This window comes from Sorex araneus, chromosome 1, assembly GCF_027595985.1.
Source record: "Sorex araneus isolate mSorAra2 chromosome 1, mSorAra2.pri, whole genome shotgun sequence".
NCBI lineage: Eukaryota > Metazoa > Chordata > Mammalia > Eulipotyphla > Soricidae > Sorex > Sorex araneus.
The window spans coordinates 346,601,459-346,625,971 of NC_073302.1; the positions used below are offsets into that span (position 1 = coordinate 346,601,459).

Sequence of the window (24,513 nt, forward strand, 5' to 3'; positions counted from 1 at the left end):
TGCCAGAAATTTGAAGTTTCTACAAGTAATATACATTTCTATAAAATCAACTATAAAATCCTGGAATTATGTAAATAACTCATTCACACTGTCAAAATGGAAAACTTCAATAATTCTCCCCTACAGCCACCTAGAATGTTATTTTAATTAAAATGTCCAATTTTTAGATGTAAGTACTGTTTAATACACACACACAAAACCTCTCTAGGTGCTTCCAAGCAAAGAATTTGAAAATACGTTTGCTAACAAACCAAACATCTTTATTAAATTTCCTTGGGTCCTGGGACTGATCAATAGCAAACAAAAAGCCAGAGTGCCAACCTTGCAGGTGGAGCACCAGGTTCAACCCCCAGCACCACATACTCTCCCAAACACGACTGGGAATAACCCGAAACACTGAATCAAAAGTAGCCCCAAGTTCCCTACTGGTTGTGGCACAAAAAAACAAAAACAAAAATAAAACTTTTAAGGGACAGGAGAGAGGGCACAGAGGTAAGGCACTTGCCTTGCACACCATCAACTCAGATTCTATCCTCAGCACCACATACGGTCCACCGAGCATTACTGAGAGAGATCTTTGAGTGCAGAGCCAAAAGTAAGCTCTGAGCACTGCCAGGCATGGCCCTCCAAAATTTAAGTAACTAAAGCAAATATAATTTAAATTATAGGCTAATCTGCAGTGGAAGCATTCAACACACATTAAGGATTTTAATAATTAAATTTAGATTATTCTTGGGTGGAACACAAGGCAGTACAGCAAGGAGGGCACTTGCCCTGCACATGGCTGACCTAGGTTAGATCGCAGCACCACATATGGCCCCCAAAGCAATGCCAGGAGTGATCCCTGAGCACATAGCTCAGAAGAAGCCCTGAGCACTGCTGGGTATGACCCAACCCTCCCCCACCAAAAAAATTAATCTTTGAAGGGACACAGGTCACTGTATACAAGAGCTATTTGTAATAGTTTATAATTCAATCCGAGCAACAATTTTCTTGTGGTTATATTTTAAAAGATTTTTTTTTAATTTCTTAATGCTATCTTTAAGCAACTGTTGACAGACATGGGATTTCTGTTGCTATTGCTTTCTGGTTTTTGTTTTTATTTACTTTGTTCTGCTTTGCATAGCCCACTTTGGACATGTCTCTTTTTCAATAGAGAAATTCATCTGACTCACATTTTAAGAATTTTTTTTCTCTCTCACCTTACTTTGAGTAGTATTTACTTTTTTCAGTCTCCCCATACTAATCTTCCATGATTTTAAAACCTGTTGAAATCATTCACTTTTTTCAACATGACCTTCCTCATTGTCAAGGTCAAAGTTTAACATTCTCCTATCCTACAATACTGTACTCTCTAAATAAAATAATTTAAGCATATACATTTCACCAAGGACTGGAGTGATAGCACAGCGGGTAGGGAGTATGCCTTGCACACAGCAGACCCAGGTTCGATTCCTCCATCCCTCTCGGAGAGCCCAGCAAGCTACCGAGAGTATCCCACCCTTACGGCAGAGCCTGGCAAGCTACTCATGGCGTATTTGATATGCCAAAAACAGTAACAGAAAGTCTCACAATGGAGACGTTGCTGGTGCCCGCTCGAGCAAATTGATGAACAACAGGACTACAGTGCTACAGTGCTACCTTTGACCAGAACCCCACATTTGTACTTTCCCTCTAACTAGCAAAGCAAATTTCTAGAAATGTGTTCCATCTTTCTAACTGCTGTTTTTTGCTGACAAGGTTTCAGCTATAGTCTAACAAATTTCCTAATATTTTATACTTCAAGAATCCTTACTACATGCATAAATACATAAATAATCACACATTATCTATGGAGCTCACTATACTCTTCATGATGTTTTACATTATCCTTCAATCTCTACTGGGGCTTAAGTATTTGTTTAGGCCTTCAGAGGTTCCCAAATTTATGACTTTCTATCCCAACCCTTTCCAAGAAATAAAAAATCACTCAGCATCTCCAAGAAATCGAACTTCTTTAAGAGAACAAATGAGAGTATCATGTTAAGTGAAATGAGTCAGAAAGAGAGGGACAGACATAGAAGGACTACAGTCATTTGTGGAGTATAGAATAACATCACATGAGGCTGACACCCAAGGACAAGGGCCAGGAGGATTGCCCCATAGCTGGAAGCCTGCTTCATGAGCAGAGGGGAGAAGGCAGATGGAATAGAGAAGGGATCACTAAGAAAATGATGGTTGGAGGAATCAGTCGGGATGGGAGATGCATGCTGAAAGTAGACAATGGACCAAACATGATGACCTCTCAGTGTCTGTGTTGCAAGCTATAATGCCCAAAAGTAGAGAGAGAGCAAGGGGAATATTGTCTGCTATGGAGGCAGGGAGAGGGTGGGAAAGAGGGGATATGCCGGGGATATTGGTGTTGGGGAATGTGCACTGGTGAGGGATGGGTGTTTGATCACTGTGTGATTGTAACCCAAACATGAAAGCTTGTAACTATCTCACGGTGAGTCAATAAAAGAGAGAGAGAGAGAGAGAGAGAGAGAGAGAGAGAGAGAGAGAGAGAGAGAGAGAGAGAGAGAGAGAACAAACAGGAAGCACTCCACAATGGCAACCAATGCTGCTACAACTCCCATCTCACAAATACTTCATGGGCCCAGTACATGCTAGGCGTAGTACTGACCATTTTGGAGACACTGGTTTAGAGAACTTCAAACTGTTCTTCAGGTGGACCATAATCCCCTGCATGAGTAGAATTTTTTGAATAGGAAGATGATAAGTTTGGTTGAATGTAACAATCTCTCAGGAGTTTGTAGATGTTTCAGTCTTCTATTTCTTTTTTGAAATTTTTATTGAAGTAACATTGACTCATAACATTATATATGTTCCAGTTATAGAGCATAATTCAATGTTTATATGTGTTATATTATGATTCCAATAAAAAGTTGTTTCCACCAACATACCAATAACCTTCTCTACACACTTTGCCCACCCCATACCCACTTATCTTCTGGCAACAGTCATTTTGTTGTTCTCATAATTGGAGTTTGGTGTGATTTTGTTTTTGATATTTATCCATTTTCTTTCTTTTTTCATCTTTGGGGCACACCTGGCTATGTCAGGGATCACTCCTGGTGGTGCTCAGGCAACCCTATTACAGTGCTAGGGGTGGAACTCTGGTCCCCGTGTGTAAGCCAATCACTTAATGCTCTCTCTCTCCCACACCACGTTGTTACTCAAATGTTTTAAGTTTCTGGTTCAAATTTTAATACTGCAAATGTTTTTCTGGCACTTTTTTAAATTATAAACAAATCCTTTCTCCCAAGCCCAGAGTTTAAGGATTTTTGTTTTTTAAAGAGTCTAAGGGACACACATTAAAACTTCCTCAAGATCAGTGAGTCCTTAGGGAAAAAATGTCTTTCACCATTTAATCAGAAAAATTTCCTCTTGTTCTGAGAAGAAACACAACTCTACCACCTCAAAATCAAATACGCTGGAGTCTTAACTTCCAGCACCTTGGAGTAAGGTCTGATTTGGACACAGAGAATCAGAGAGTTTGCAGAGAAAATCAAATTTAAAGGAAGCCATTCATTAGTGGTTCCTAAGCCAATATGAATGGTGTTGTTACAAAAAGGAAAAATGTGGACAGAAACAGAATCAGAATCCCTACAGATTGTAGTAGGGAAGGTGGGTTGCGGGGGATGTGGCAGTCATCCACAAAATCCTAAAACACATCCTTCCCTCTTAGCACTCAGGAAGAACCCACTCTGCCCACATCTCCATTTCCCAGGACATTTCTTCATGCTCCAATTGAGTTTCCCTAAAGGTGGTTATTTATTCTATTATAAAATTTTTAATTCCATTTCAAGACCTGCTTTAACAACTTTCCTATTCTAGAGGCTCTATCAGCTTCTTTCCACAGATGTTCAATTTCTTAGGTGGACCATTGTTTTTGTTTTTTACTTTGTTGTAGCTCTACCTAATCAGCAATTAGCAGCGCTAAAGGATCCTCAAGAAACTAAAAAGACCCGAGCCGCGGGGGGTGGGGGGGGAGGGGGGCCACTGGAGTGGGGCGGCGCCAGCCCAACCTCCAAGTGGTCCTGGCCGCCAGAAGTCACGCCCTCGACCCACCCTCGGCGCCATCTTGCCACATTCAACAGAGAAAAGGCCAGGCATTCCGGTGAGCAACGCGGCTTGAGAAATGCTCCGGACCCGAAACCGGGCCAGCAACACCGGGGAACCGGACGGAGGAGGTGCCGCCTGCACACCTTCTCCAGATGGAGCCCTGGCGACACTGAGCAGCAACTAACACGGCTCCGGCTTGCGGGACTGGGACACATCCAAGCCGCGCGGCCGCCGCGCGACCTTTTCTAAAATCTGAAAACATACCATCTTTTAATGGAAAACCAATTATCATATGCTTCCTTAGTAGGGCTGTCTTTCTTGGGGGGAAACTCCAACAACAATAGTGAGTTTTGTTTTGCAATATGGAACGTAATCAAGGTAAAGAGAAAATGAAGTGAAATTCATCAGTTATACAGTTGGGGGTGGGGGGCGAGGGCGGGGTGTATACTGGGGATTTTGGTGGTGGAATATGGGCACTGGTGAAGGGATGGTGCTTGAATATTATATAACTGAGACATAAACCTGAAAACTTTGTAACTTTCCACATAGTGATAAAATAAAAATTTAAAAAAAAAAAAGGAAACTAAAAAGAGCAAATCAAAAGAATTTTACTGAGGCATTAAGAAAATACTCATCTGTTCACAGATGTCTAATACACTCACCCAATAGACACAGTTCCACTCAGAGTTCTTTAATATGTAAAAAATTCGGTGGGCTTCCTAAGACCATCAGTTACTCAGTTCACTCAACAGATACTGTAATTTTCAGTCATATTTGTTCTACCACAGTAATCCTATTAAATATTTAAGGAATTATGTTTTCATTCCCAGCCTCCAACTTTCCTTTCCCCATCATTTTCAGTTATTATAACAAAGTTTCCTATAGAATCCACTCATTTTACTTACAGTATTTTGATTATTCAGAAATATTTTTTCTCAAAGGGTCAACAATATGGCTTATTTGGCTTGATATCTTTTGATTTTCTTCAAATACATGATGATTCTTGATTGCTGGCTTCATTTATAAGTAAACATCTCTAGACCAGTGGTCAACAATTTCAATTTCATGGCACATTCAGCAAATGCAAGTATTCTTACAGCATATTCAGAAGGAAATCTGGAAGTGTAAATATAAAAAAAAATTAAATTTATTCTATTTATTACAAATTACAATTTTCCAACTTTTTTAATTAGAAACTGTACAATGTCCAAACGACTTTAACTTTTGTATATAGGTTTTATGCTTAAAATTGCTACAACAATTCCTGATTAAGCCTTTTGAAATTTTTTCTTCATAGCAACTATAACAAAGAAGCTTCATTAGCACAAGTGGTAGCAAATAAAAAAAAGAAAGCTTTACCCCAATAGACTAATAACTCCTGTTTTACTATTAACTACAACCCCAACAATTAAATTGTGACTCAAGCACGCTTAAATTCAAAAAATTTAAAATTGAAAGTTTCTCCTTTTCTTCTACTAAGAAAGATCACTGTATCACTGTCATCCCATTTTTATCGATTTACTCAAGTGGGCACCAGTAATGTCTCCATTGTGAGACTTGTTTTTACTATTTTTGGCATTTGAATATGCCACGGGTAGCTTGCCAGTCTCTGCCGTTCGGGCGAGATACTCTCAGTAACTTGCTGGGCTCTCCAAGAGGGGAGCAGAGGAATCGAACCTGGGTTGCCGCATGCAAGGCAAACACCCTACCAGTTGTGCTATCGCTCCAGCCCACTAAGAAAGATGGTAATGTAAATATATTTTACATACAGATGACTATTTTTATTTTGGTTTTAGTGTTTGAGCTACATCCTGTGATGCTCAGGGGTTACTCCTGACTCTGCACTCAGGAATCACTCCTGGTGGGCTCAGGGGAGCATACAGGATGCCAGGACTCAAACCCAGGTTGGTGGCATGCATGGCATGCACCCGCTGTACTACCTCTTCAGCCACATGACTTTTTTCATACCAGTATTTCAACATAATGGCAAGGCTCTCCCTGGGCAGGTACACACTGATTTTGCTCTACTAACATTACTCTTTCAGGGTGGTGGAGGACACACCATGAGAAATTGGGGCTACTCACAGCTCAGTATTATGGGGCCACTTTTGGTAATGACGTGGGGACCCTATGATGCCAGGGACTGAAATCAAGTCACCCATATGCAAGGTATGTACTATAGCCAGTTGAGCTCCCTCTCCACTCCCAGTCAGATTACTTCTTTTATATCCATATAACAAGAATGAAATACAAAGTCTAAAACTATTTTAAACTTAAACTGCTTTAAATTCAGGGCAAATTATTCTAAAGTTGAATTTTTAATCTGAATCCATAAATTGTGTTAGTAAACATTTTTCACATAATCACAGCTCTTTAAGTTAACTGTTAGGATGTCCATTAAGGACAGCATTCGTGGGCACCTTCCAAGCAGAGCGTGAGCGCCCAGGGTCTACTCTACAATACTCTGGCAGATACTTCAAAGCAGAGGCATGGCAATCAGTGCTGCTCAGGTCCTGCAGTGCTGGTGGTGTCCTGGGAGCCATACTGCACAAGAGATCACACTCTAGCCCTTGTGCATACACAACATAGGGCCCAGACTCCTAAGCTATTTCCTGGTCCCAAGAGACTGTTCCTTGAGGTCAATACCCTTATTTAATATAATGCAGAGTATAAATCATTCACACAAAGAGAAATTTTCCTTTTTACAAGTCTTCCTTTGAACTGAAAATATTACAGTTAATGAAATCGTTTTCTTCATCCACAGCAGCTGGATTTCATTAGACTCACCATTTCTATGACATTATTTAATATGGAATTTAGAACTACAGGCAAACATTAATATAGAAGAACTTTTCTGTGAAGAAAATGATTGAGAGTATCTTTTGCTTTATTTGTATTGAACTCTATGTGAACACTTTATTCCTTCCCATTCCTTACTCCTATCCATTCCAAATACCCACTCTTTACCTAGTATCTTGTATGTTCCAAAATATTCTTTCCTTAGTCAGGGACTGTAACTCAATCCTGGAGCGCATGCTTCACAAGCATGAGGTCCGGGATTCACTCTCTAGCACCCAAACAAACAAAACTCTTTTCTCACTTCGGACATTTCACAAATCTGTTTTAGAACTAATTTAGGAAGTAAATAATGTTCTCACAGGCATTTTTCTCCGGATTTTTCTCCAAGGATTCAAGACAATTTCTGAGGACCATTACCAACATTTATGGGTTCACTGATGTACAACAAACACCTTTCTTCATTAAATCATCTCTGAATAATGTTACCTTTGTCTTCGACAAATTTTTAATACATTTTCTAAATGAATGATTGAAAGTGAAAACTTTTTCATTTACTTTACCTCACTGGTCACAAACTAGAGGCAAAGGGGAAAATACAAAAATTGGCAAATATGTAAGGTATCTCAGATTAATTATATAATCCTATAATTTATTTTTAAAGTTCAGCCTGATATTCAATTCTATTAATGCTTTTAAAGCTGTCATATTCTGTACTCAAAGTTGCTTTCAAAATCTCAATTACATAAGGGGCCAGAGTAATAGTACAGTGAGTAAGGCACCTGCCTTGCATGTGCTGACCCAGTATCCATATGGCCCAAGAGACCATGAAGAGTGACCGCTGAGTACAGAACCAGGAGTAACTCTGAGCACTGCAAGGTGTGCACCCCTCACAAAAAAAAACACCTCGAACACTTAAAGCTTGTGTTTAAAATGCTTTCTAAAAAAGGATCAGAGTATTTTGTTTCATAATTCTGCTTTACTTGATTACTTGATTTAGAAAGATGGAGAACAACTGAAACACCAAATTGAATTCTGAGATTATCCTTTATTGTCTGATTACTGCTTTTTGTCACCATTATGTTTAACTCATGAACCAGATCACTTGGAAAGTCATCTGGACGCTTTAGTTGGAAAGTCAGATCTTACAAAGAGAAAATAAATATATTTGAAATTAAATCTGTTTATAAAGAATTTATGTTGCTGTTGCTGTTGTTGTTGTTTTTGCTTTTTTTTTTTTTTTCGGCAATGCACAGGGGTCACTCCTGGCTCTGCACTCAGGAATTACCCATGACGGTGCTCAGGGACCACATGGGATTCTGGGAATCGAACCTGGGTCAGCCACGTGCAAAGCAAACGCCCTTCCCTCTGTGTTATTGCTCCAGCCCCTAGAATTTAAAACACCATGTAGCTTTTACTTCTTGGGGGAAGTTTTAGGTATGGTTTTGTTGTTGTTTTAATGTAACCACCATGAATTACAAAGTTACAAAGATATTTATGATTGAGTTTCAGGCATACAATGTTCCAGCCTTAATTCCTTCACCAGCATCCCCAACCCTCCACCAATGTCCCCACTTTCTCTCCCACCCCAAACCTGACTCTGTGGCAGGCACCTTTCCTTTCCACCATTTTCTCCTTCCCTATTTTATCTCCGAACTCTTGGCCCTGCGGCAAGTTTCCTACTGAAGACTAGTTTTCCTGCTCTGCATTTGAAGAAAGTTCTTTGTCAAACTTTCCAGAGAGGAACCCAAAACTTCATACATGAGACATAACATCAGAAATTTTCTAACAAGAAAGGCAGGAAGAAGAAATACTTGACAAAGTCACAATACAACTCTAACTGTGTTCCCGAGGCACTGTTGTGTGTTACTGAAATCAAGTAACTTGCAACAGGATCTACATGATAAATATTCACGTACAATTTTATCTGTTCTAAATCTTTGGCTATAAAATACATTTCTGAGAACTACAGAAATATGTACACCATCAAAATCTTGCATTGCCTGTACCCCTGATCACTCTCTTACAACAGAGATTAGAAACCACTCATTCGCATTCGTTCCAGCTAAGTCTTACCAACAGTCAGTAGGAGCCCACGAATGCCAGATCTTCTATTATTTCAACAGAAAGGGGAAAATGGTATAACTACATAATCTTCTATCTAATGTCCATCTCTCCCCCTGAGAGGCTAAATATATATTTTTTTAAGTTTAGGTAACATGGTTATATAGTCGTAATGTTTGTGGCTTTGATGTACACGGTTACTGCACCTTCACCCAAGTGTCCAAGAGCCACAACCACAGCCTTTACAATTCTGCCATCCCCCTGCCCTCCCTACTCTACTGCTTTGCATTCTTAGTTGTGTGTTCCAAGGCTAAAGGTTTGTCTTCTTTAGATACTATCCATTCCCTTCAATTCTCTACATACCACAGATGAGTTACGGTATCATTCGACATTTATCCTTCTCCCCCGATATATTTTTTTAACATGTTGTTCCAGAGGTTGAGAAACAGTACCGCAGGTAAAGTGCTTGCCTTGCAAGTGGCCAACCAGATTTAATCCCTGGAACCCCTTAAGGTCCCCAAGCCCGCCAGAAGTAGTTCCTGAGCACAGAGCCAGGAGGACACCCTGAGCACAGTTGAAGGTAGCCCCCAAACAAAACAAAACAAAAAAATTGGAAGCTGTTCCATCCAAGTTGCAGTGAACTGCACAACTTCATCTTTACTTACAGCTATCGAGTATTCAATTGTTAATATATACATGAAAACTTCCTTAATTCATCTATCACTGGACCTTTGGGCTGTTTCCATATCCTGGCTACTGTACTGAGTACTTAGAAGCCAAACTTTGTAACCTCCCTGTAAACAAATCACTAGCAACTGATGTGGGTATCCTGAGAAATTTAATTTGATACCACTTCATAAGTCATTCTTTGACTGAAATACTTGGATGTGTTTTTTGTAGGTAAACTACAAAATGACTGATGGCAAAAGAGTAGAAATTGGCTAACAAATGGCATTTCCTTCAAGTGGCATATCCAGAAAACAGACTGGGGGCCTAGGAAAGGGAAACAAAATGTGAATTACTCTAATAATGCAGTACACGTCTTTCCCCTTACCCCCTACTTTCAAGACTACAGTGTCAAACGCATAAGGTCAAGAGCATTCCTCCCTCCACATTTCATGACAGCTGTTACTCATGCTAGCATCCACTAAGCTATTTACTTTCCTAAATTCAGAATTCTAAGACCTATGCACCCAAAGCGGAGCACTGCTCCAGCTCCTCCAGTTCACCAACTATCAGGATCAACTATATAATTTACAGTCGGAATGCTAAAAGGATTAGTTTGATGGTCTAGTATGAAAATTAATGTGTTCAAGCAGAGTCAAGGCCAAATTGAAAGAACAGTTACTTCCCTGGGAAGCCAGGGAATATTTTCCCCGAAAAGTGACTGGTTCTTTATGTGAACAATCAAGGTTACTTTTTCTGTAAGAAAATAATCCAGGCTTCATCGGCCATATTATCCCCATTATAACCATATACACCTGCCAGTGTAGCACAAAGTCATAAACAATGACACTGTTTATTTATAGGCACTAAAATCTTAATTTTTAAAGTGAAAGTTTATAGTTCACAAAATACTATTTTGATGTTTTTCAATCAGTTAAAAATAAAAAAAAAAATCTAGTTCACTGACAGTATGAAAACAAGTAACAAGTCATATGAGGCCCACTGGTCAGTTTCCCATAGTCCTGCTATAAAACATGGTCAAAATGCCTAAGCGCAAACAGGTCAAATGCTACTATTAACCCACTACCGCTATTTCTTATCACCATAATAGACAATTAAAAAATCTGACAAGGGGCCAGAGATAATACAGGGGTTAAGGCACTTGCCTTGCATACAATGGACTCAGGTACAAATTCTGGCACCACATATGGTCCCCTAGCCCCTCCTGGAGTAATTCTGCGCAGAGAACCAGGAGTAAAACCTAAACAGGACTGGGTGTGACCCCAAAACCAATAAAAGGATCTAACGTATAATTCTGATAAAGCCTTTTTTATAAACTTGTTATGAAATTTACTTGCAGGGGGAGGGGTTGGGCTACATGTGGCAGGCCTCAGGGATGACTCCTGGCTGTGTTCAGGAATCACTCAATGTAATGCTGGGGAACAATAGAGTGCCAGGGAAGGAACCCGGGTCAACTGCATGCAAGCAAGTGCCCTGCCCACTTATCTCTTCAGCCCTCAAAACGAACTTTACAATAGATAAACAAGTGGACTTACTATACTACACATTTAGCAATATTAGCCAATTAAACTTTGATATTATCTGCCAAAATTATAAATTATGATTTGAAAGTAACTCATCCTAGTGATTTTATCTGAGAGCAATTAGACAGCAGGACATACTTGTACTGAAGCTTCTGGTTCAGGTCAACAGATCATACCAATAAGATTTAATATTCCAGTTATTGGATTCAGGAAAATTAGGCCATTTACATTCCAAAAGCTAAGACGAAATAGCTTTTTAATCACATCACTTTTGAACTACACGCTGCTTCACTCTGGAGAGCAGGAATTTATTTTAAAAGCACATTTCCCCACTTACAACATGTAGTTTTTAGATTCTAGCTTCTTAAACCGTGGGTCAGAACCCCATGAGGTCATAGAACTGCGTACATGGCACACAAGAATCCCAGAAACAGTAAAAGGCTTCTGAAGGCACAACCAAACACTCAAAAAATAAAATATAATTAATCTGAGGTGATACCACAGTACTCACCCTGTTACATTTCTTGGGTAAAAAAAGGTGGCACATAAAAAAGTTAGAAAGCCCTGCCCTAGAGAATGAGCAGGCTTTAATAACAGCTTCATGAAAAGTTTGGTTCCAATAAATTAGCTCAGAAATATCTCTGTTCCTAAATTCTCTAAGAAAATTAATATCTACTGTTACCATGGTAACTGACTTGCCTAACATCTTGAGGGTTAAACTGACTAAAGTATCCCAACTCTTTTTAAAAAAATTTTTTAAAGAGTAAAAAAGAACATAATCAAGTCCCAGAAAAAAATATTAGAAAGCAGTCCAATGTGTAAAATTATGTTATTTAATGTAGACAAATTTTAGTTCCTACCTAATTGGTTTCGCATGCTCAAGCAAACTGATGATCAATGGGATGACAGTGATACAGTGATACCTAAATTGGTTTGATTCTATTTCTTTTCAAAATACATAAGCATAGGAAAAGATGCCAAACTGCTAAATCATCTCAGGTACACAGATCTCTGGACTGACACCTCTGGGTCTTCTCAGAATTGGAGAAGGTCGATTCCTACCCCCGCTGGGAGGCCCAGCAGCCCCCATCGACACCTGACATCCTCTGGCAGAGAAGCAGCCTAGCCCCACAACTAACCTCCAATAGACCCAGCCACTGAACTGTCCCAGGCGGACCAGTCTCCAGGCTGAGAACTCCAGGTCCTTCTCAGAACAGGAGATGGCAGATGTCCCTCCCTGCCAAATGGCTCAGAAGCCCTCTTCCACACCTGACATCCTCCAGCATAAAAATGGCCCTGCTCTACAACAATCTCTAAGAGATGCCAAGCCACTGAACTGTCCCAGGTGGACCAGTCTCCGGGCTGAGGACTCTGGGGCATTCTCAGACTTGGGGACAGCAGATTCCCCTTCCTGCCAGAAGTACCAGCAGCTCCAACCATCCTCCGACATAGAAACAGCTCAACTTCACTGCTGAGTCTCTTCAATCTGCCCAACGCCACAGCTCTGGAAGTCATATAACTCCTCCACATTTCATAGTATTGATGACCCCACCAGAGCACTGCAAATTTGATGGCTACGTGGCATAGGAGCCCACCGAATTCGGGAAGCGAAAACTGTAATACAGGAGGATAAGATCAACTAGCACCAATAAGCTCAATTATAGCAATTATCAAAAATTCTATTATTGATCTATTTTTAATAATTCCATTTGTCACTTTGCTGTAACAATAAACAGGAAGCAACTTTGTGTCTATTAAAAGGGCAGATGGGGAGGGGGTTGGAAAACTGGGAGCACTGGTGAATAGAAGGTCACACTGGTGGAGGGATGAGTGTTGGAACACTGAATGCCCAAGACAACTGTAGATTATAGACAACTTTGTAGATCATGATGTTCATCATCATCATCATCCCATTGATGGTCGAATTTCTCGAGCAGTTTCAGTAACGTCTCCATTCATCCTAGCCCTGAGATATTAGAAGCCTCTTTTTACTCGTCCTTTCCAATGGTGCCCCACAGGAGGCTCTTTCAGGGTCAGGGGAATGAGACCCATCATTGTTACTGGTTTTGGTATATGAATACGCCATGGGGAGTTTTCGAGGCTCTCCTATGTGGGCAGGGCACTCTTAGTAGCTTGCCAGGCTCTCCCAGAGGGAGAACTAGGCCATAAGATGTTGCACGACCGCAAATCATGATGTTAAAATTAAAATATATATAAATAAAAACTATATAAATGCAAATAGATTAAATACAATTCTGGAAATTCTCATTACAAAAAAATGCAAGAATGTTTACGATTATCCTAAAATTTGCTAGTAAACGGTCATTAAAGAATAGCTGTGATATAAAAGCACAAATTCAATTCTCAGTTTCAGCAGTCATGCAAATTTTACAAGTATATGCACAGAGTCTCACACTGTTTTTGAAGAAAACTCATCACTACCACTGTGCACAAAGGAAGACTAATTATAAAGGCTAGCTGATTGTGCAAAGGTTAGTCAATTGCTCTCATTCTAGAAATTACACTATGAAGAAGGAAGGAGGCAGAGCAGAAAGAAGTCAGAAAACACGGGCTCCAGTGTTGCTTTGTATCAAGAAAACTTGCCTAAAATTCAGAAGACAAAGAGAGGGTAGTATGTACTTTCAAGGTCATCTAGAAGCAGAAGTTCATCTGAGAGTTATTTCATTAGGGACCTTATCTGGCTCACCGGTTCTGTTTATCAAAACTCAAATTCTGGGGCAGGAGCAGGCGGGGCATTTGCCTTGCACATGGCGGCCCCACATTCAATTCCTGGCATCCCATGTGGTCCCCTGAGCACCGCCAGAAGTAACCCTGAGCAATGTCAGGTATGACCCAAAAAGACACAACAACAACAACAACAACAAAAACAAAAACCCTCAGGCTCAATGAAATTACATGTTCACTTGAAAATTCTTACCTATTAACTATGGGACTACGTTTATCAAATGGGAAAGAAAAAAAAAACCCTCTCCAAAGTTTGTATTGCGAAGATTGCATGTCCTTCTCCCAAAAGGGAGCATAACCATGCTGCCTCTGACCCCATGCCGGGCTGTTTCACTCCGGGCGCCCAAGAGGGGAGCAGGTGAGACTCCTCCCCACCTCAAGGGACCCAGTCCCAGCAGCTGAAAAGCTCCAGAACTCAACCGCCACCATGCTCGCAGTCGCTCCCCATACTCGGGCCAGCCTCACCCAAGAATAAACCTATTCCTGGACACACCCTTCCCATACCCCCAAGAATACTGCTCCACATTTGGTGGGGTTCAAAGTAGGAGGCAGTCAATCTTAGAGGGAATATATTTTTTATAACAAACTTATAGACGAGCTGAATAGCCCCTGGGTGAATCTTCACACTCTTCACACTCTCTAAGAATACCGCATTTTCAGCGGTTTTTCACAACAAACAATACAAATATATTATTTTGGTTCTGCTTTGGGTCAGGGATTGGGGTTCGGGATGGAAACATCCGAAATATGGTGATGGGAAAGTGTAATGGTGGTGGGATTGGTGTTTTAATATTAAATATAACCAAATACTGTGAACTACTTTATAAAATTTAAAAAAAAAAATTTAAGTTTGTATTGCCCTATAGGTAAGCTTTGTACCTAACCTAGTAATCTTATTCCAAATTCCTTCCTTCAAAGACTCTATGTCAGGGCTGGAGTGATAGCACAGTGGATAGGGTGTTTGCCTTGCACGCGGCCGACCCGGGTTCGATTCCCAGCATCCCATATGGTTTCCTGAGCACCGCCAGGGGTAATTCCTGAGTGCAGAGCCAGGAATAACCCTTGTGCATCACCGGGTGTGACCCAAAAAGCAAAAAAAAAAAAAAAAAGACTCTGTCATAGTCAAAAAGTGTCAATTCAGGTATTTAGAGGTGGCTCGGTGAGAAAGCCCCTTCCTTGAAGGTGGAAGAGCATTGAGTCCGATCCCCAGCACAGTTCCACACTGCTCCTGCCAGTACTGTTCCTGCCAGCACTGTCACTGGATCACCAGTGCCAGAAGGGTACAATGTCCAGCACTGTGCAATCGAACACTTGGTGATAAGCATTGCAACCAAAAGTATGAAAGCACAACAAACAAGGATTCAAACCCAGGAAAGCACTCTATCTACTTTGAATATTAGTATAATGTTGGCTTCACAAAATCAGTTAGGAAGGATTCCTGTTACTTCAGTATTTTGGAAAGGCTTGAGGAGTAAAGGTGGTGAGTCTTCTTTGAAGAGTTGATAAAATTTAGCAATGAACCCCTCTGGACCAGAGCTTTTGTTCCTGGGAGATTCTTAAAGATTGCTTCCATTTCCTTGCTTGTCATTGCCCAGTGCAGGTTCTCCATTTCCTCCTCATTCAACTTTGGAATGTTACATGTACTGGAGCGATAGCACAGCAGGTAGGGTGTTTGCCCTGAACGTGGCGACCCAGGTTTGATTCTTCCATCCCTCTCAGAGAGCCCGGCAAGCTACCGAGAGTATCCCACCCGCACGGCAGAGCCTGGCAAGCTACCCGTGGCATATTCGATATGCCAAGAACAGTAACAGCAAGTCTCACAATGGAGATGTTACTGGTGCCCGCTCAAGCAAACCAATGAACAATGGGAGGTCAGTGCTACAGTGCTACATGATTATAAAAATCTACACATTTCTTTCAGGTTTTCCAGCTTAACAGCATAAAGTTACTCATAGTAACCTCCCATATTGTGAATTGCAGGAGTCTGTTTTTATTTCTCCTGTCTCTGACCTGACTTACTGGGGCTTTTTCTCTTTTTTCTCCTCACGAGGTAAAAATCATATGATCATATAAAAAAAATGCAAGGTATAACCAAAGGTTTGTCTTTCTTATTTATTCTTTCAAAGAACCAGCTCCTCATCCTACTGATTGCACTGTTTTCCTGATTTTTGTATCACTGATTTCTGATCTAATTTTTATTTTCTCCCTCCTTGTACTACCTTTGGGATTCATTTGTTGTTCTTTCTCCAGGTGTTTAAGATGTGTCCAGGTCAATGATTGGAGCTTTTTCTTTTTTCCTAATATAGGACAGACTCCATTACTAGGAATTATTGACTTAGTAGATTTTGATGTATCCCACAGATTCTGATTGTTTCTTTATTCTCATTAGTTTCAGGAGTGTTTTTTTTTTTATTTCCTCCTTAATTTCCTCTTTGATCCAGTTGTTTGGCAGTGTTTTGTTTAGCTTCTACTTGTTGAAGAGTTTTTCCCTATCTTTTTTACATGACTGATTTCTGTCTTTATGGCACTGAGAGGATTCTCAGCATAACTTCTATATTCACAAATTTAGTATGTTTGAATTATGACCAATTATGTGACATATCCTGGAGAATATTCCAGATGGACTAAAGAATGCATATTTAGCTTTTGAGAACAAAGGGTCCTGTATATGTCAAGTAACTCCCAGTTCTTTTAACTCCTATTTTAGGGCTCTTACATCTTTCCTGATATTCTGTCTAGTTGAACTATCTAATGGCAAAGGAGGAGAATTACAATCTCTCACTATTATTGTGTTTTTGGTCAAATTGTTTCTTTAGGTCTGTGAACATAGGTTCTATAGACTTTCTGACCCTTCATTTGGCGCATAGAGTAGTACTTCTCGATCTTCTGTTCCCTTCACTATTAAGCATTATCTGTCCCTCTCTCTAAGTACTTTGTTCAGACTGAGTACTTCTTGACCTGACTGAGGACTATTTGGTATGGGTGTTCCAGCTTTTTCAGGCTCTCACTGGCTACTGTTTGGTATTGGGTGTTCCAGCTTTGTCTACCACTGACTCGTCTGACTGTTTTCCACCCTTTCCCTCTGAGTCTGTTTATTCCGTTAATTTAAGTGTGTTCCCTATAAAAAGCAAATACACAGATTGCGTTTCCTGATCCATCCAGTCATTTTATGTCTTTCAATTGAAAAGTTAAATCCACTGAGATTAAGAGAGATTATTGCCATTAAGAGCTGTTTTTCTGTCTATGAGAGTTAGCTTGGTTTTGCTACTGGCATTTGCTTTTCATAGACAGCCATTCAGTAATTCCTGTATAGTTGGTTTAGTTCTACCAAACACTGTCTATAATACTTTTATCCTTCCCCAAATGCAAATGATAGCTCTACAGGATAGCGAACTCTAGGTGCAAAAGTTTTTTTCATTCAGTACCTTGAATATGTCATTCTACTCCTTTCTTGCTTGTACAATTTCATGTGGGAGAACTGTTGTGATTCTTCTGTCAATTCCCTTGTCTCTAGATGTCTTAAGTAGTCTGTGTCTTTGGTTTTTGCCATTTTGATTACAAGTTGTCTTGGGGTTGTTTTGTTTAAGTTTATTTTGTTTGGACCTCTTGAATCTGTGTAGAAGCCTCCCTCTAAAGACTGGGAAAATTCTGAGTTATTGTCTCTTTCACAAGTCAGTCATTCCTTACCTTTCTCTTTCTCGAATATTCCTATTATTCGAAAATGATTCTTCTTGGCTATTGTCTATTAGGTATCTTATATTCTTTTTATTCTTTTACCTCTTATCCTCTACCACATCATTGTTGTTCATGAGTTGCAGTTTGTCTTCAAAATTGCTGATAAAGTTCTCCACACATAGAATTCTCTTCCCGTGACTTGCTATTGTCTTTAGCAAATTTAAATTCCATTTCTATGTATACTTTCATACTTTGAATCAATTCTTCTTTGAGTTGACTGAATTTCTCTCCTGATGATTACTTGATTTCCACTGTCAATGACTGCTTCATTTTCAATGTCATTACATTGAAATATTATTGATTTGAGGTCCTCCTCATGTAGGCTAAGAGTTCTGAAGTGCTCAAGGACTTATTTTGACTTCTGTTCCCATCTACTGAATTACTTGGTTTTCTTTTTGTTCTCAGGGGTTTGTGGAAGCTGAGAAAGGAGCTCTAAATTTCTGATAATCTGAGTACTGACCTAATGCACTATTTCACACTTACAGGCTACTATTTATATTTCTGTAATTTAAACTATTTCCATTGCCCTGTAAAGGTATTCCAGTGGACATACAGGTGTAGGTATAATTTCTCTGGGACTTTTATGAAGGTATCGGGGCTTTGATAAGAGCCTGTGGTTTCCCACCTGCACTTAGGGTGTGTGAGGTGGATGAAGTACAATAGTCATACAAACATTCCTAGTCCAGTCAGCAAACCTGAGTTGGAGTTTAAATTGGCAGCTGCTAACTGCTGGAGCTGCCAGACAGGCTGGGAAGAGAGGGAGGCTACTGGGGTCTACATGGTCCCCTGACATAGTGGCTGTCTTTCCCCTGGCAGTGGAAGGTGGCAATATCACCTCTTTTAAATTGTAGTCATATGTGAACAGAAATTTGCTAGAGTACTCTCCCAGTTCCTATGGTTCCCATAGATCCTCTCCTGCTATTATACCTCATTCCTTAGTATATACTGAACACAACCAGGAATTTGTGGGTACACACAGAAATACCAACTACACAAACAGGACCAACCATATACATTTATCAAAAATTAATTAAGCATTTAAGTGCTTTTAAATGATAAACTTTAAAGGTAAAATGTTATTTTAAATGATCCAAATTCAAATGAAGAAAATAAAACTGATTCATGTATTCAAAAAAATACTGGATCTGATAAAAGGAGTAATAAATTTCAGCATATACCTATTTTCTAAGTTTACTTAAGAGGTATACTTACTATACAAACTATAATTAGGAGATTCCAAACTAGAACTTACAACAGTTAATATTCATCTAACAGTTAATATTTACCTAAATTTCCAGGTGTGTAGGAAAGAAAAAATTTTAGAAAAAGAAGTCCTGTAACAGAAGACTGTGTTAATAAGTGTTTTTAAATAATCTACCACAGAAAGCTTATAAAACCAAAGCAGTTCAATGTTTTAGCAATTCAATTTTTTTATCAACCCCTTGATTCTGTTAGACACTTTGGTTTTCAGTTATAAAATTACATTATTTTTACTGAGAAGTAACTTCCAGTCATATTTGGAATTTAATTAAGAATGCAATGAACTTTAGTTTTTATTTCTTTTGACTATATTATCCTTAAAAGATATACACATATCTCTCGGAGAACCCAGCAAGCTATCGAGAGTATCCCGCCTGCACGACAGAGTCTGGCAAGCTCCCCGTAGCATATTCGATATGCCAAAAACAGTAACAGTAGGTCTCATTCCCCTGACCCTTAAAGAGCCTCCAATGGTTGGGAAAGACGAGTAAGGGAGGCTGCTAAAACCTCAGAGCTGAGTGTGATAGAGACGTTACTGGTGCCTGCTCGAGTAAATCAACAAACAACGAGATGACAGTGATATAGTGATATTATTCCTAGCATTCTGTTCATATATGTGTTCATATATGCTTTTATATAGCTATATTTCCCATCTATAATGTATATATAGTTATATACCCAATAAATAACTTTCAAGATAATCTGTACCATTTTTGAGAATTCCCTTTTATTTTTCTAAGAGCTTATAGGAATAGAAGGGGAGAGGAAAACAAAAAAAGAACCAAAGACCCCATGACAGAGTCCTCATAATTCCACAAAATTCCCTAATTAAACTTTTAAGAGTTTATTTTTTACTGCTAGATTTTTGCTGAGCTTAAGTCCCCTGCAAATAACACAAAGGAGCAAACTAGAAAAGCTTTAAGGAAAAAAAAGAAACAAAAAAAAACCCTATTCACATCTGGCTTGGTATCATAAGTCATTCCAAAATTTAAAACTTTAAAGTATCAATATTAATTATTTTAGGAGAGAGAACTATTTCTTCATGAGTACCTATCAAGCTTCCTAACAATCAGACATTGTATTACACGTTTTGACTTAATAGTTGTTACATAAAGGATAATCTTAAATTAAATAAAGTCAGTTGAAATAAAGCGTCAATGAAACCAACCATATATATATATATATATATATGCATATATATATATATATCAAATAAAGTACCATTCAGATGCTACTAACAAAGGACTGGAGACAGTCTCCTATGCCATGTCACTGTGAGAAGCTGCACTCCTCATAAACCAGGAAAATGACTTGACCTGAACTGAATCCACAGCATAGTAAAGTGCTTTATAACTGAATTTCACTATCCCACTGAATAATTCATTATTTTTAATGAATTTCCTCTGTTCTGTAAGTAGCTACAGCCAGTCAGCTGAAATAAACCATTATAAACTGGGAAACTACAAAGAACATTTTCAAGTAAGTCAATTTAAAACTTGCTTAGGCTGCCTGTTTTTCCTTTTATATTTATTACTGCTACTTTATATAGCCTACGATTAAATTTTATCAGACTCATTAGAAACTAAACATTGATGGGTGCCTAACCAGAATCCATTCCACCTTGTACCCTTTTTGCAAAAACATAAATTTAATACAGACAATGACCAGTTATACCTGTGAGGTCAATGTGGTTCAAACAATCTGCATTCTCTCCCAGTTCCCATGGTTCTTCATACAACTGGTAAGTATAATCATATTCCCCATACCATAGTGGTGGTTCATAAACCAAATTCAGCATAAAATCAAGGCATTTGGGGGGATTCAAGAATAATTTCATGGGACCCTCTGCTCGTACAGACTATGATCCAAGAGGTCTTCTAATCCATTTTGGCACCCAGAGCGGCTTCTTACAGACATGCATCTAGACTGTGAACTGAACTAAAATATCAGAAATCCAAAATATCAGAAATCCATAGAATCTTCATTCTCAGCAATGAAATTATTAAATGATGCCTTTTCAACAGGCCTGATTGTTGGAGGAAAATTCCAAACAATAATAGTGAGTTCTCTATTGAAATATTGAATGTATTCAAAGTACAGAGAATAAAATGAAGATCATTAGTTACTTAGGTGGGGGCTGGATGGGAGGGCGGTATATTGGGGTTCTTTGTTGTGGAACATGTGCACTGGTGAAGGGATGAGGGTTCAATCATTGTATGACTGAGACTTAAACCTGAAAGCTTTGTATTTTTTTTCTCACGGTGATTCAATATAATAAAATAAAAGAATAATATAATTGATATCTGAACTTAGTAATAGCAAAAATGACAATTGACCTAGGAACAGTCTAACATAAATTATGGAAAATTCATTTTAAAGACAACCTGAAAAGCTTACTAAGACATCCAAAAAGGACTATGTGAGACACATTGAATTCCTGAATAGTTTCAAAACTGTAAATATATTAAACCTACACATCAAGATACAAGACAAAGAGAAAATATCAGCCAATTTTCATTGAACCACATAAATTTTTATTACAGTTCCCAAGGAAGATAAAACATTTTGAGTAGTGAAAAGAAATTTTTTAAGACCTCACTAGCTAAACAGAAATCAATATAAAGCAGTGAATGAAATAATATGAAATGGAAGACAAGAGAGACAGTACAGTGGATAGGGCACTTGCCTTGTTTGTGACCTACCAGATTCAATCCCCAACACTGTATATGTCCCCTAAGCCCAGCCAGGAGTAATCCACGAGCTCAGAGCCAGAGGAAGACCTAAGCAGTAAGCCCTAAGCACTGCCACATGTGGCCTCCAAAACAAGAAATAAAAACAAAAATAAAAATGCATATATTGAATTGATATAAAAGCATATCCAAACCTCAGACTTTCATTCAGGGGTTAAGGTATATGCCTAGCATGCCAGCGACGCCAGCTGGATCCCTGGCACAAGACAGGTCCACCAGCATTGCAGGGTGCAGTACTGATGGCCCAGCACCATCAGGATGGTGGGTCGTCCCTGGCCAGACATGCACAATACCACATTTTCCAGCACAAGCAATGAGCCACCAGCTCAGCTGCACAAGAATCTCCAGGAAGGGTTGTAGGCCTCCTGAGCACAGCATGAGAGACCCCCCCAAAAAAAAAAAAAAATATATATATATATATACATATATATATCCAAGTAAATACAGAAATCCACATATGCAGGTATGCAGGGAATAGTGTGTATAATTTTTAAATATTAATTTGGGAGGGGTCAGGAGCCTACCAGTGATTCTCAACCAACTGGGCATGTGGATCAGTGTAAGTGTCCCAGGATGAGATACTTACTGCCCAGGCCGCAGTGCTGAGGATATCTCTGTCATGTATAGACTCTGTCGTGCCAAGGGCTGCACTTGGCACTGGGAATTGAACCCTGATCACTAACTAGCATATTAAGCACGGACCATAACCACTGAACTATCTCCCAGCCCCAAAGTTTAAGAAAGAATAATTCAATAAATGAATATAGCCAAGCAAGACTAGCTATAATGCCAATTTACCAGTATCAGCAAAAATTGAAGAAGTTAGCCATACAGTGTTTACAATAGCATAAAATCTGGTCTCACCACTTCTGTGGGGATGGGGAAAAGAGTGAGAAGGGGTTGTGAACCACACACAGAGATGCTCAGAGACTGCTTTACACACACTCAGGGGCCCATACAGCGCTAGGGGTACAACCAAGGTCTGCCAATTACAAGACAAGCATCTTAGCCCTGTACTAGCTCTCTTTGCCCAGGTGATAAGAACTCTGCATAAAAAGACATTACGTATGAGTTATCAGAATTATAAATCCCATATTCTTCAAATCAGCGATTATACACCCTACAGTAAAACACAAATTAAAAAGTTCATTATATCAGTTTGTAATAGCAAAAGTACTTGTATCAATAGAAGGCTAAATTAGTAGTTCAATAAAATATATATACATATGGTATTAGATGCCGACAAAAGAATGAAAAAGAACTCTGTATTAAGATGACAAATTCTCTAGCTTACGTGCCAAGGTTTTAAAAAAAAAAAAAGACTATCAATAGTTGCTAGCATTGAATTTTTTTTGTTTTGTTTTTTGTTTTTTTGGGTCACACCTGATGATGCTCAGGGGTTTCTCCTTGCTCTGCACTCAGGAATCACTCCTGGCAGTGCTTGGGAAACCATATGGGATACTGGTGATTGAACCCGTATTGATTGAACCATATGGGATACTGGTGATTGAACGCGTGAAAGGCAAACGCCCTACTCTGTAGTATCGCTCCAACCCCTGAAACATTTTAATACAAAATATAATTCTGTGTATATACATATATATATATGTATGTATGTATGCAATTAGACAAGAAATAAAAGGGTTCCAGACAGGAAAAGAAGTAAAGCTCACTATGTAGCGATGTTATAACTAAATAACCAAAGTCACCTTCCAGTTAAAAATTTAGCTCCAGCTGTATCACCCCATTCAAAATTTTAGAATTCCTGGAGCAACATCTCATACTCTATACCACTAAGATACCAGGATTAGCACACTATGTTGAATGGGATGTAAAGTAGAAGGGAACTAATCTCGATTATGAAAATATTAACACACAAGGTTCAACCTGTAACAACACGTTAGTAATCTCTTATACAAGAGGTTCAACTGCTCCAGGGTGAGACAGAACAATCTTCTCAAATTTTTTTTAAGAAAATATTTTTTGATCATTTTTAGTGAATTATTCATAAGAAGCAACATTAAATTACTTAGAGCCTGCTATTGGTGCAGGTTTGGGTGGTGGTTGGGAAAATTGGAAATAATGATGGTGGGAAGGTGTAATTGTGGTGGGATTGCTATTGGAATACTGAATGTAATAAATCACAGTGAACAACTTTATAAAAATAAAATTAATATTTTCAAAAGAAGATTCTATTAAGAAACTATTACCAACAATGAGTAAATTGGCTGGTTATAAAATCAATATATAGGTGCCTGGAAGAAAGTGTCAGTATTCATAGTTTTCATGCTAGAGACCTAGGTTTGATACCCAGCATTACATGGCCCACTGAGCACTCAGGTGTTCAAATAAATAATAGAACAATAAAAAATAAATAATAACAAAATAACATACAATAATCTGTTACATTCTTAGATGAGAAAAATTAAGAAAGCAATCCTATTTACAACTACATCCAAAATAATTTAGGAATAAATACAACAAAAGAGGCAATGCATCTATGAGAATTAATGTAGTCTGAATTAATCACTGTCACTGTCATCCCGTTGTTCATCGATTTACTAGAGCAGGTGCCAGTAATGTCTCCATTGTCTCAGCCCTGAGATTTTAGCAGCCTCTCCTTATTCGTCTTTCCCAATGATTGGATGCTCTTTTCAAGGTCAGGGGAATGAGACCTGTCATTATTACTATTTTTGGCATATCGAATGGAGGGGAGGAGAGCGCGGGCTTGCCAGGTTCTTTCATGTGGGCAGGATATTCTCAGTACTCTCAGTAGCTTGCCGGGCACTCCAAAAGGCATACATATACATATATATACATATAAATATATTTCCCTTTATGATGATGCA

At 39.0% G+C, this 24,513-nt stretch overlaps 1 protein-coding gene across 1 annotated transcript in view; it reads right to left on the bottom strand.

The window, feature by feature from the left end:
* WRN (WRN RecQ like helicase) overlaps positions 1-24,513 on the bottom strand; it is a 196,331-nt gene that overhangs the window by 159,660 nt on the left and 12,158 nt on the right. Inside the window, exons 2-3 of the mRNA XM_055134049.1 lie at positions 5,010-5,220; positions 2,663-2,721 (exon numbers count right to left, since the gene is read on the bottom strand). Coding sequence (XP_054990024.1) covers positions 2,663-2,665 — 3 coding nt within the window. The 5' untranslated portion in view covers positions 2,666-2,721; positions 5,010-5,220. The remainder of the gene's footprint in view (positions 1-2,662; positions 2,722-5,009; positions 5,221-24,513) is intronic.